The 13,095-nt window shown below is 56.2% G+C and overlaps 1 protein-coding gene across 3 annotated transcripts in view; it reads right to left on the bottom strand.

The window, feature by feature from the left end:
* OLFM2 (olfactomedin 2) overlaps window positions 1–13,095 on the bottom strand; it is a 91,250-nt gene that overhangs the window by 41,625 nt on the left and 36,530 nt on the right. For 2 of the 3 annotated variants that reach the window (XM_074935469.1, XM_074935468.1), the window contains exon 2: window positions 2,258–2,407. In XM_074935469.1, coding sequence (XP_074791570.1) covers window positions 2,258–2,407 — 150 coding nt within the window. Of the gene's footprint in view, window positions 1–635; window positions 934–2,257; window positions 2,408–13,095 lie in introns of those variants that run through there. The other variant, XM_074935470.1, reaches the window with a different exon arrangement.

Here is a 13,095-nt window from a genome sequence, read left to right as displayed (position 1 = left end):
AATCAGTGGCTGCCTTGTTCAACCCCTTCGTGCGAAGCCCGACCCGGCCGCCAGGAGGGAGCGCGTTGCCTGACGGGACTGCGGCCTGAGAACCGCTTCGGGTTAGCTGTCCGTCAGGTCTACCCGTTATAACACCACGGCGGGCTCACTGCGCGCAGGGCTGACGAACAGTGTGTTACTGCTTCGCCCGCCAACCTTGTCACTCCCATGCTCCCAGACACACAATGGCCCGCACTGCTGGTCGTAACAACTCACTGCAGTCACGTTACATCTCTGATAGCAGCTCTCCATCATTCGAATGGCTCTGGGGAACCAGGACGTTCCCATCTCCGCATCTCAGACAGAATGTAAAGGCATTAAAGATGCTCATACCAGCAAATAGCCACTTTCCCCACAGATGGGGGGGCAGGGGGGCAGAGATAGAGAGAGCACTGCCATCATTTTTAGCATTGAAGAGTGCTCAGCTACAGTGAGGAAGGGGCCACCCAAAGACAATCGCCAGCTAGCCAGAGGGTCTGAGGCTAGGTGGACAGATCAGAGAGAGGGGTGCATATAAGTAGGTAGAGAGGGAACTGGAGAACTGGTCTGAATTCAACAAGGTGAAATTCAATAAAGAGAAGTGCAAAGTACCGCACCTGGGAAGGAAGAATCAGATGCACGATTACAGCGTGGGGACGCCTGCCCAGTACTGCTGCAAAGAGCTGGGGGTTCTCGTGGATCCCACACTGAAGGAGTCAACAACGTGATGCAGTTGCAAAAAAGGCAAATGTCGTTCTGGGCCGTATGAACAGACGTGTCGTCTACAACGCATGGGAAGTCACTGTCCTGCCCTCAGCTGGAGCCCTGCACCGCTGTCTGGGCCGCAGGCTGCAGGAAAGCTGTGAACAAACTGCAGAGCATCTAGCAGCACAGATGATCCAAGATTTAGAAAACCTGACCCATGAGACAAGGTACAAAACCCCGGGCACATTTAGTCTTGAGACAAGAAGGTTCAGCAGGGATCTGATAAGTCTTCAAATCTGTGATGGGCTTTTATAGAGAGGACAGTGATCAATGTTTCTCCATGGCCACTGGAGGTAGGACAAGAGTCTGCAGCCAGGAAGATGTAGGCTCGATATTCGGAAAACCTGCCTAACTCCCCAGGGTGTGAAGCTCTGCGGGAGGTTCCCAAGAGGGCTGGGGAATCCCCGTCACTGGAGGGTTTTAATTACAGGTGGACAAACCCGTGTCAGGGCAGCTCTGGGTTTTCTTGGTCCTGCCTCAATGCTGGGGATTGGATGTGACTTCTCGAGGTCCCTCCCAGCCCCACATTTCCAGGATTCGGCGGGAGCTCGCTCACCCTGTGAGCAGGGGCTGTCTCTCGCTCTGGGTCTGCCCAACGCCCAGCACCACAGGCCCCTGATTGGTGACTGGCCCCACCAGCCGCGACTGCAACAGCAGTCACAGGGGTGAATATCTGGCTCCTGGGGCTAAGTGGGGCGTGGGCCTTTACCTGCACTCTGCGGGGGGCTGCTTCTCACCCCCACCAGACCTGGCTCTAGTGGGGAGGAGGCTGCTCCCCACTGTTTCACCACATCACGCTGACAGAGGGGCTTACGCCCACCCCAAGCGCCACCCACCCCTCTGCTCCCCGCCAGCTGCTCCCCTGCGCTGGTGCTGACATTAGTAGCTCCAGGCACAGCCATAAATCCAGGGACTCGCTCCTCCCTGATCGGACTAATAAATACGTTATTTGCAGGTTCAGAGTCAATAGCAAGTTGGCTTCCTTGGCAGGAAGCGACGGGATTAATTGCATTCAAATCAGCTAGGATGGATTTGCTGCTCACCCTCCATTAGGAGCAACACAGACCCCATTTGAATGTCATTAGCGGAGGGAAGGGAACTCCTGCCTGGCTTCCCCCACCACCCTCTCCCTCTGTGGCTGCACTGGGCTTTCGGCTCAAAGCAGCCTGCTGCCAACATTTGCACGGGGCTGGAGAAAAACCATTGCAATTAGGTGTTGGGGAAGTGGGTGCTAAGGACTTCCAGGGACATGAGCATTTCCCAGGACAGAGAAAGACCAAGCCGCTGCTCCACACCCATTCCTATTGGTGCAGAGGGGAGGAGGCACGCCGCAGCAGACGGCTGCAAGGAGCAGCTGGGACAGGCTCAACACCACCCTGAAGGCCGGGGAACTCGGACAGCCAGTCCGTCCAGAGGCAGGTCTGGCTGGAGCTGTGTGCAGGTCTGTGTGCAGGAGCAAAGCCGAGGTGCTTACCTTTTCCATCAGCTGCCGGAGCTGCCGGCTGCGCAGGTCTCGGGAGCAGGTGCCCTGCACTGGGATGACCGCTGTGCAGAGGCATTTGCCATCGGGGGCTTGAGCGGAGGTGTAAACTTGCCAACCATCATCGGGGCTTTGGAAGAGAGTCTGCAACAGAGAGGGAGGAGACTCATCAGCCTGACTTATCCCATGGCTGCTACTTGGCTTCAGAGCCCTTGGGGAGGGACCCTGTCAAAGGCTCTCTTGAAGTCCAAGGATACTCTGTGCACTGGATCCCCCTGGGCCACCCCTTTGGCGACCCCCTCAGAGAATTCGAATAGATCGGTGAGGCGCGATTTCCCTTTTACAAAAGCCGGGGCGACTCTTCCCCACCACCCTGTGGCTACCTACGCCGCTGATCACTCTGACCTTCACTACAGTGTCAATCGATTGGCCTGGTACTGAAGTCATGCTCCCCGGCCTGGGATTGCCAGGATCCCCTCTGGAGCCTGTGTAAAAACCAGTGTTACCTTAGCTCGTCTCCCGTCATCGGGAGCAGAGGCTGATTTAAGCGAGAGGTTACGCGCTCCTGTCAGTAGTTCTCCAGTCTCAGATCTGAGTTCACAGAATCAGAAAACATCAGGGTTGGACGGGACCTCAGGAGGCATCTAGTCAGAACTCCGGCTTAAATACCATCTGTTCCTCATGACTTCCTACTTCAGGTTGTTCTAAAATCTCCTTTACTGACACCTCAGTCTGGGACAGTTCCTCAGATCTGTGACCTAAACAGAATGGCTCAGATGTGAGAGTCTCCCTCCCATCCACCTTCTGCAGTGAATCCTGATGCAAAGAATTCATGTAGCTTCTCTGCAACAGCCTGGTCTTCCCTGAGGGCTCCTTTAGCACCTCGATTGTCCAGGGGCCTCACTGATTGTTTGGCAGCTTCCTGCTGCTGATGCACTTAACAAGTTGCCCTTCAAATTCTTTTTTGGCCTGTCTTGATTATACTTTTACACTTCACTTGCCTGAGTTCATGCTCCTTGCTATTTTCCAATTTGACTTACAATTTTTAAAGGATGCCTTTTTGCCCCTAACTGCCTCTCCTACTGTGTTGTTCAGCCATGGCAGCATTTTTTGGTCTTTTCTTTTTAATTTGGAATATGCATTTAGTTTGAGCCTCTATTATGGTGTTTTTAAGATGTTTCCATTCAGCTTTCAAGAATTTCACTCTTGGGACTGTTCCTTTTAATTTCCCTTTAACTAGCTTCTTCATTTTTGTGTAGTTCCCCTTTTTGAAGTTAAATGCTACTGTGATGGGCTTCTTTGGTATTTCCCAGAGTACAAGGGATGTTACATTTAATTACACCATGGTTGCTACGACTGAGCCGTTCAGCTACGTTCACCTCTTGGACCAGATCCTGTTCGCCACTTAGGACTAAATCAAGAATTGCCCCTCCTCTGGTGGGTTCCAGGACGAGCTGCTCCAAGAAACAGCCATTAATGGGGTCTAGAAATTTTACCTCTGTATCCCATCCTGAGGGGACATTCCCAGTCCATATGGGGATAGCTGAAATCCCTCATTATTACTGAGTTTTCTATTTCTGTAGCCTCTCTGCTCTCCCTGGGCATTTCACAATCACCGTGGCCATGCGGGTCAGGGGGTCGGTAGTACATTCCTGCTGCTAGACTCTTATTTTTCAAGCAGGCAATTTTCTATGGTACCGTTAGATTCATTTAAGATTTTTGCTACATTTCACTCTATGCTTTCGCTTGCACCCAGTGCACCATCCCCACCAGCACAACCTCCTCTGTCGTTCCTGCACGTTTGGTACCCTGGCACTCCCGTGCCCCACGGATTATCACTGTTCCACCAAGTGTCGGTGATGCCTGTTATATCAGGATCCTCAATTAGTAGCAGGCACTTGGGGTCACCCAGCTTCGTCTTTAGACTCCTAGCACTTGTACACAAGCGTCTATAAAATGTGTCAATATTCCGGCATCTGCCTTCATGGGATGTAACGGACTGGGACTGGTTTTCGTTTGACTGTTTCTCTTCAGTTCCTACCAGTCCTCTATCGACTTCTATCCTCTCCTCGTTACTAGGAAATAGAAAATCCCCTTCAATAAATCCTCCCCTCTGGGATGGCTCTGTCCCAACTGTGTGCGCCCCTGCGCCTGTCGGCTTTCCCCTAGCCCTTCGGTCAAAAACTCCTCTTGGGCCTTTTTAATTTTCCAGGCCACCCAGCTGGTTCTGGTTTGGTTCAGGTGGAGCCCATCGTGCCTGTGGAGGCTCCTCCTTTGCCAAAAGAGTCCCCAGTTCCGAATAAACCTAAACCCCTTATCCCTACACCATCGCCTCACCCGCACGTTAAGACCCTGCAGCTCCGCCTGTCTGCCCGGCCCTGAGCATGGAACTGGAAACATCACCAGATACTTGCTACCCGCAAGTTCCTAATCCTAGGGGTGACGTATGGGCAAAGCCCTCATGGAGTCTGTCCCACGACTGCAGGCTTTTGGCTAGAGCTGGCATCCAACGCCTTGGATCCCGGCACTCCATGGACATCTTGTGGTCTTTGACGTCACGCTAAGACACATCACTGACCCAAAGTGGCACTGAGGGTTGACGCAGGGACTGGCAGCAGGGAGGAGGAAGAAGGGGAGGGTAGAGTTATGCTAAGAGAAGGTGTGGGCAACAGAGGTGTGGTTGGCAACCTAATGCATCATAAATCCCTGGCAGCAACGCAGACTTCCTAGTCACTCCGTCTCTCTGTGCCTCTGCGGATACCAGCCCTGCCCTGCCCCGCCCCAGGGATGTCAGGGTAAATACGGTAGAGGTGGTGAGGCTCAGACAGCAGAGAAGGGGGGGGGCAGAGATAGAGTTAGGGGCTCAGCTTTTGACAGAATTCTCAGGTGAGCTGGATTCTTCATTGGGAACCTTTTAAATCCCTCCCACCTCCGCCAATGTATTGTTTTTCTCTGTGTGTCAGACCCACACGCCTCCATCCTCCCTTTCCGGGCAAGGAGCAAGGTGCAAATTAACACCTGTTACTCCTGCAGGGCCAAGCGCACGGAGAGCCCGGCACAGACACGGTGCAAGTGCAAAGAGATCTGTGATGTGTGTACCCGCCCGCTCTCGGTGCTGTACAATAAACAGGAACGTGACGCAGGAGCGAACGGTGGGATAACATCCATGGAGCGGGCTACAAACATCGTACAGGGACCGCGCGAGGCCGGGGCCCCCGCGATGATGGGCTCACACAGAGCGAGAGGTGCCCCCTGCCCAGAGAAGCCGGACTAGCCAAGGGAAGGATCAGTTCCCCATTTTACAGAAGGGGCTCAAAGAGATGCAAAAAGGTCCCAGCCACGAATCAAACCCAGGTTGCCTGCATCCTGATCCAGCTCCTTCTCCTCACAGCGGCCAGGAAGCCAGTGGGAGCCTTTGCCCAGACTCCTGCGAGGTTTGGCCCAGGGCCGAAGGACAGGAACAGGGAGCGACGGCCCCATGGCACTGACCCTGCGGGCTTTGTCGTAGTTCCCACCAGGCCCTTTCATAGAATCAATCATAGAATATCAGGGTTGGAAGGGACCCCAGAAGGTCATCTAGTCCAACCCCCTGCTCGAAGCAGGACCAATTCCCAGTTAAATCATCCCAGCCAGGGCTTTGTCAAGCCTGACCTTAAAAACCTCTAAGGAAGGAGATTCTACCACCTCCCTAGGTAACGCATTCCAGTGTTTCACCACCCTCTTAGTGAAAAAGTTTTTCCTAATATCCAATCTAAACCTCCCCCATTGCAACTTGAGACCATTACTCCTCGTTCTGTCATCTGCTACCATTGAGAACAGTCTAGAGCCATCCTCTTTGGAACCCCCTTTCAGGTAGTTGAAAGCAGCTATCAAATCCCCCCTCATTCTTCTCTTCCGCAGACTAAACAATCCCAGTTCCCTCAGCCTCTCCTCATAAGTCACGTGTTCCAGTCCCCTAATCATTTTTGTTGCCCTTCGCTGGACTCTCTCCAATTTATCCACATCCTTCTTGTAGTGTGGGGCCCAAAACTGGACACAGTACTCCAGATGAGGCCTCACCAGTGTCGAATAGAGGGGAACGATCACATCCCTCGATCTGCTCGCTATGCCCCTACTTATACATCCCAAAATGCCATTGGCCTTCTTGGCAACAAGGGCACACTGCTGACTCATATCCAGCTTCTCGTCCACTGTCACCCCTAGGTCCTTTTCCGCAGAACTGCTGCCTAGCCATTCGGTCCCTAGTCTGTAGCGGTGCATTGGATTCTTCCATCCTAAGTGTAGGTCCCTGCACTTATCCTTATTGAACCTCATCAGATTTCTTTTGGCCCAATCCTCCAATTTGTCTAGGTCCTTCTGTATCCTATCCCTCCCCTCCAGCGTATCTACCACTCCTCCCAGTTTAGTATCATCCGCAAATTTGCTGAGAGTGCAATCCACACCATCCTCCAGATCATTTATGAAGATATTGAACAAAACCGGCCCCAGGACCGACCCCTGGGGCACTCCACTTGACACCAGCTGCCAACTAGACATGGAGCCATTGATCACTACCCGTTGAGCCCGACAATCTAGCCAGCTTTCTACCCACCTTATAGTGCATTCATCCAGCCCATACTTCTTTAACTTGCTGACAAGAATACTGTGGGAGACCGTGTCAAAAGCTTTGCTAAAGTCAAGAAACAATACATCCACTGCTTTCCCTTCATCCACAGAACCAGTAATCTCATCATAAAAGGCGATTAGATTAGTCAGGCATGACCTTCCCTTGGTGAATCCATGCTGACTGTTCCTGATCACTTTCCTCTCATGTAAGTGCCTCAGGATTGATTCTTTGAGGACCTGCTCCATGATTTTTCCAGGGACTGAGGTGAGGCTGACTGGCCTGTAGTTCCCAGGATCCTCCTTCTTCCCTTTTTTAAAGATTGGCACTACATTAGCCTTTTTCCAGTCATCCGGGACTTCCCCCGTTCGCCACGAGTTTTCAAAGATAATGGCCAAGGGCTCTGCAATCACAGCCGCCAATTCCTTCAGCACTCTCGGATGCAACTCGTCCGGCCCCATGGACTTGTGCACGTCCAGCTTTTCTAAATAGTCCCTAACCACCTCTATCTCCACAGAGGGCTGGCCATCTCTTCCCCATTCTGTGATGCCCAGCGCAGCAGTCTGGGAGCTGACCTTGTTAGTGAAAACAGAGGAAAAAAAAGCATTGAGTACATTAGCTCAGGACTCCGGGGTGGATTATCGCTTTCCCGTCCCTGGGACCAGTTCCCATTTGGCCGGGGCGGATTATCGCTTTCCCGTCCCTGGGACCGGCTCCCATTCGGCCGGGGCGGATTATCGCTTTCCCGTCCCTGGGACCGGCTCCCATTCGGCCGGGACGCTGGGGCGGATTATCGCTTTCCCGTCCCTGGGACCAGCTCCCATTCGGCCGGGGCGGATTATCGCTTTCTAACAAATGCCGACAAGTGGGACACAAGCGGGGCTGGAGCTCTCCTTCCAGACCAGCTCTGAGAGAGCTGCTAACTGGGGCCTGACCTACTTTGTACGTCCCAGCCCCCCTCCGCTAAGTGCCGCAGCTTCCGTCCCTCTGCTCCTTCGCCCCCAGCCCAGGCCTTTCGCAGGCCCCTGGAGGACGAGCTGGGGGTGGGGGACCGGCCAGCCCACCTACCGGAGGACGCGCCCTTGTGAAGAAGCACAGCCTGTATTCCACAGCAAACGTCTGGGGGGAACCCCCAAGCCAGGGCGCGGGGGACGGAGAGGCGCTGAACGGGAGAGGACAGAATAGGTCCCGGAGCAGCAGCAGCAGCTAAAAACAGGGGCGGCTCCGTGAACAGCGGGATTCCAGTTATGGATCAGCAAAGCCCCCGACCGCTGCCGCGTGCACAGGGCTGGCCCCTGCGGCTCTCTCGGTCCGGCCACCTCCGGCCACCCCCCAGGGCGGACGCCCCTCAGCTGCGCGTCCCGGCGTGCTGCGGCTCCCCCAAGCGGGCCGGGGCCGACAGAGCAGCTCCCCCACGCGGCCTGGCTCCAGGGGCACCGGGGCCGACGCAGCAGCTCCCCAGGCAGCAGGGCCTTTAGCACTATGCCAGAGGCAGGCTCGTTACCGAGGCAGCAGGAAGGGCGGATACCCGTGTTTCAAGCCCAGCATGCCCGGCTCGGAGCAGGGCTGCCAACGCCAAGCGCCCAAAAGCCGTGAGCCAGCTCCCCCCCAGATCATGAGATTGGCTCAAAAGCCAAGAGATTTTATAAACACCGCTGGGGTTCGGCACACTCGCCACCTCGTTTCAAGCCTCTACGCCCGCGCCCGGGCCACGTTTCCGGGCGTTCCTCCCCAGCTTCGCCCGCGCCCGGGCCACGTTTCCGGGCGTTCCTCCCCAGCTTCGCCCGCGCCACGTTTCCGGGCGTTCCTCCCCAGCTTCGCCCGCGCCCAGGTCACATTTCCAGGAGTTCCGCCCCAGATTCGCCCGTGCCCGAGCCACGTTTCCGGGCGTTCCTCCCCAGATTCGCCCAATTTTTTTTGCCAAATCAAGGAGCAGGGGCTGTGAGGGGAATATAAAGGACGGTTTTTAATATGAAACGTGGATCTGTCCTTCATCCTGATGACTCCGCATTAACGGCTGGCCAAAGCCCCCCACGAGCTGAACAACGACTTTCCCTACGATGCTTCTGCCGCTGCTCTGTTGCCAGCCGGCTCCGGGAAGGCAGCTGAAAGTTGTCTGTACTCCAGGAAGTCCTGGAGAATTCACGGCTTGGAATTCCGCATGGAAGAGCAGCTAGGTGAAGCTGCTCTACCCCACCTGCCTTTGCATAAAGTCACTGGGGCAGACAGAAAACAGCCTTATGCCTGGAACCTCTCAAGCCTGGCCGTGAGCTCCCTTTCTTCTTGCCGGGGCTGGGCAGACAGCTGTCGTTGTGAAGTAAAGGAACGCTGCCCTTTGCCAGTACGTGACAGACGCAGCTACGGCGTCCGCAGTGCTAAGAAGAGTCGCGCTCCCGCGGTGCCTGCGGCTTTGGGTGGGTAGCTCCGGCCGTACCTACAGTCACAGACACGCCGGGCTGCAAAGGCCCTCAAGGGGCCATGCACCCCCCCACACACTGCGGCAGGTTCCGGGAGCAGGTGGCCCCGGTTCAGCAGTGCAGCACAAGGGGTGAAGATCACCCTCCTTCGATGCACGCTCCTGCCCAGGACGCCAGACGGGAGCTACAGGAGAAGCATGGGAACTCTGTGCTGCGTGGTTTGCTGACTGTTTGGGTCGCACCTTCCAGAGCAGAGGGTGTGTGCAGTTTTCTTCCCTTTGCTCAATTGTGGGGACTTCCCCACCCACGACCTGGGGCGAGTCGCTGCAGCTCTCGGTTCTCCACCTGTACCACACGGATGATCATTTTGCCTTGTCCACGTTGGTCGCAAACTCCCTGGGTGCCAGGCCTCTTTTGGAGTCCGTGCAGAGCCTGGCACCAGGGGACCCGGATCTCCACTGGGACCACAGGGCTGCTGCTAACACCACCTCAGGGGTGTGTTTCTCGGCCAGTTTCCCGACTGGTGTAACTGCACTGACTCGAAGGGAATCTGGCCCTGTGTTTCCCTGGTGGCGACCGTCTGCACCTGGTAGAGGAACGAGACAATTTCCCCACAGCCCCGAACCGTCCGTGTCTCGTGCTGACACATGAATGACATGCGGTGCCTTCGGGGGAGAGGCACTGAGCGAGCCCTCTATCAAACTGCAAAACTCAGACCCTTTTATCCAACAGTCATGGGATTGATGTTTCGGTAATTCCCTGTGCTGAGGTGACTCTCCCCGCAGGGGAGAAAAGCTACACGAACAAATTGCTAATTTATTTCCTCTAATTTCAGGTCCCTTTGCACATACTTGACGAGTCTGCCACGACTGAAGAGACAAAGAGCCCTGCTCATCACAGACCGGCGGAGCGGTGAATAGACGCCACCCAGGAGCCTGGGCAAACTCTTCCCTGCCTGCATGGAGGCCACAAGCAGTGAGAAAGGACTGACGAGGGAATGGCAATTAGGACGGAGCCTTTTAGGAGGAGGCAGGGGACCAATCAGCTGTTTCAGCCTCTGCTCCTCGAGGGTGAGTTCAGGGCCTGGCGCCCCAAGGTCCCTCACCCCTGGGAAGGGCCCAGCATGAGCTGCAGCAGGGCTGAAGTGGGGCCTAGCCCCTGCCCATGGGTGAAGGGCTGGGTGGGCTGAGGCTTTGTGCTGGACCCTGGCCCGGGTGTGAATTTCTGCCCTATGGGGCCCATCCTATTGCATTATATCGGCTGGGGGTGCTGCCCACAGGCTGCAGCGGCGTGACCAGACCCCTGCTGCCACGCACTCGCTGCGAGACACCCACAACAGGGAGCCAGGTGGTGTGAACAGGATCATGAAAACGCAGCTCCCTCCCCCCCCGCACACACTCCGATTTCTCTCATTCACCCCCTGTCACGGAGTGTGGGGGAGTCCAGGCCCTGCACCCCTCTTCCTGGGATTCACTGAGACTCTCAGCCAGCCAGTAAAACAGAAGGTTTATTGGACAACAGGAACACAGTCCAAAACAGAGCTTGTGGGTACACCCAGGACCCCTCAGTGAAGTCCTTCTGGGGGAGCAGGGAGCTTAGACCCCAGCCCTGGGGTTCCCTGTGTTCCTCCACCCAGCCCCAAACTGAAACTAAACCCACCGAGCAGGTTCCCTGCTGCAGCCTCCATCCACATTCCTGGGCAGAGGTGTCACCTCCCCCTCCCCCTCCTGGCTCAGGTGACAGGCTCTCAGGTCTCCCGTCCCCAGGGCACATTCCCAGGTCAACGCTCCCCCCTCCCTGCTGCGTCACATCGTCACATCTCTCCCCCCTTCGAGACTGAACTGAGCGGGGTCACTGTGACCAGTGACCTGGGGAAGTTCGGGGCCCCCTCTCCGGGACAGCGCATCCGCTATCAGGTTGGCACTTCCCTTCACGTGGACCACGTCCATGTCGTAATCCTGCAGGAGCAGGCTCCACCTCAGGAGCTTGGCGTTGGCTCCTTTCATCTGGTGCAGCCAGGTCAGGGGAGAGTGGTCGGTGTACACGGTGAAGTGTCGCCCGAGGAGATAGGGCTCTAGTTTCTTGAGGGCCCACACCATGGCCAGGCACTCCTTCTCGATGGCCGCGTAGTGTTGCTCCCGGGGTAGCAACTTCTTGCTCAGGTACACGATGGGGTGTCTCTCCCCCTTTTCATCCTCCTGCATTAACACCGCCCCCAGTCCCGTGTCGGAGGCGTCGGTGAACACCACAAAGGGCTTGTCAAAGTCTGGGTTTGCTAGAACTGGGCCACTGACCAGAGCCTCCTTCAGCGCCTGGAAAGCCTCCTGGCACTGCTCGGTCCAGACCACCTTGTCTGGCTTCCCCTTCTTGCATAGCTCAGTGATGGGGGTGGCTATGGCGCTAAAGTGGGGCACAAATCTTCGGTAGTATCCTGCCATCCCAATAAAGGCTTGGACCTGCTTTTTGGTGTGGGGAGCGGGCCAGTCTCTGATCACCTCCACCTTGGCCGGTTCCGGCTTTAGGCGGCCGCTCCCCACCCGATGGCCCAGGTAAGATACTTCAGCCATCCCCACCTTGCACTTCTCCGCTTTGACAGTCAGCCCAGCCCCCTGGAGTCGGTCCAGCACTTGTCTAACCTGGGACACGTGGCCCTCCCAGGTCTGGCTAAAGACACAGATGTCGTCAATATACGCCACGGCAAAACTCTCCATCCCCCTCAGGAGCTGGTCCACCAGGCGCTGGAAGGTGGCCGGCGCTCCCTTGAGGCCGAAAGGCAGGGTCAGAAACTCATAGAGCCCCAGAGGGGTGATAAAGGCCGATTTCAGCCGGGCATCTGCATCCAGCGGCACTTGCCAGTAGCCCTTTGTAAGGTCCATGGTGGTAAGGTACCGAGCTCCTCCCAGCTTGTCTAGGAGCTCGTCCGGCCTGGGCATGGGGTAGGCATCCGATACAGTGATGGCATTGAGCTTCCGATAGTCCACACAGAACCGGACTGACCCATCCTTTTTGGGGACCAGCACCACCGGCGAGGCCCAAGGGCTGGCCGATGGCTGGATCACCCCCAAAGCCAGCATGTCCCGGACCTCTCTTTCCAGGTCCTGAGCAGTTTTCCCTGTGACTCGGAAGGGGGAGCATCTTATCGGCGGGTGCGACCCTGTCTGCACCCGGTGGACAGTCAGATTAGTGCGTCCAGGCTGGTTGGAAAACAGCTGTCGGTACGGATGCAGCACCCCCCTGACCTCGGCTTGCTGGGCAGGGGTGAGCTGATCCGAGAGGGGGATTGTTTCCAGGGGGGAACCAGCTCTGGTCCCAGGGAATAGATCTACTAAAGGGTCATCTCCCTGCTCCTCCCACTGACCACACACAGCTAACACCACATTCCCCCTGGCATAATATGGCTTCATCATATTCACATGGTACACCCGGCGGTGGTGGGCCCGGTTCGACAGCTCCACCACATAGTTTACCTCATTGAGCTGCTTGACGACCTTGAACGGGCCCTCCCAGGCGGCCTGTAGTTTGTTCTTTCTCACGGGGATGAGAACCATCACCTGATCCCCGGTGGCGTAGGCACGGGCCCGCGCCGTGCGGTCATACCAGACCTTCTGCTTCCTCTGGGCTCTGGCCAGATTCTCCCTGGCCAGGCCCATGAGTTCAGCCAGTCTCTCTCGGAAGGTCAGGACATACTCCACCACTGACTCTCCATCGGGAGTGGCCTTCCCCTCCCACTCGTCTCTCATCAGGTCCAGGGGGCCCCTCACCCTCCTTCCATATAACAGTTCGAAAGGCGAAAATCCGGTAGACTCCTGGGG

Source organism: Natator depressus, chromosome 20, assembly GCF_965152275.1.
Source record: "Natator depressus isolate rNatDep1 chromosome 20, rNatDep2.hap1, whole genome shotgun sequence".
In the NCBI taxonomy this organism is placed as follows: Eukaryota; Metazoa; Chordata; order Testudines; family Cheloniidae; genus Natator; species Natator depressus.
This window is presented reverse-complemented; position numbering and strand designations above follow the sequence as displayed.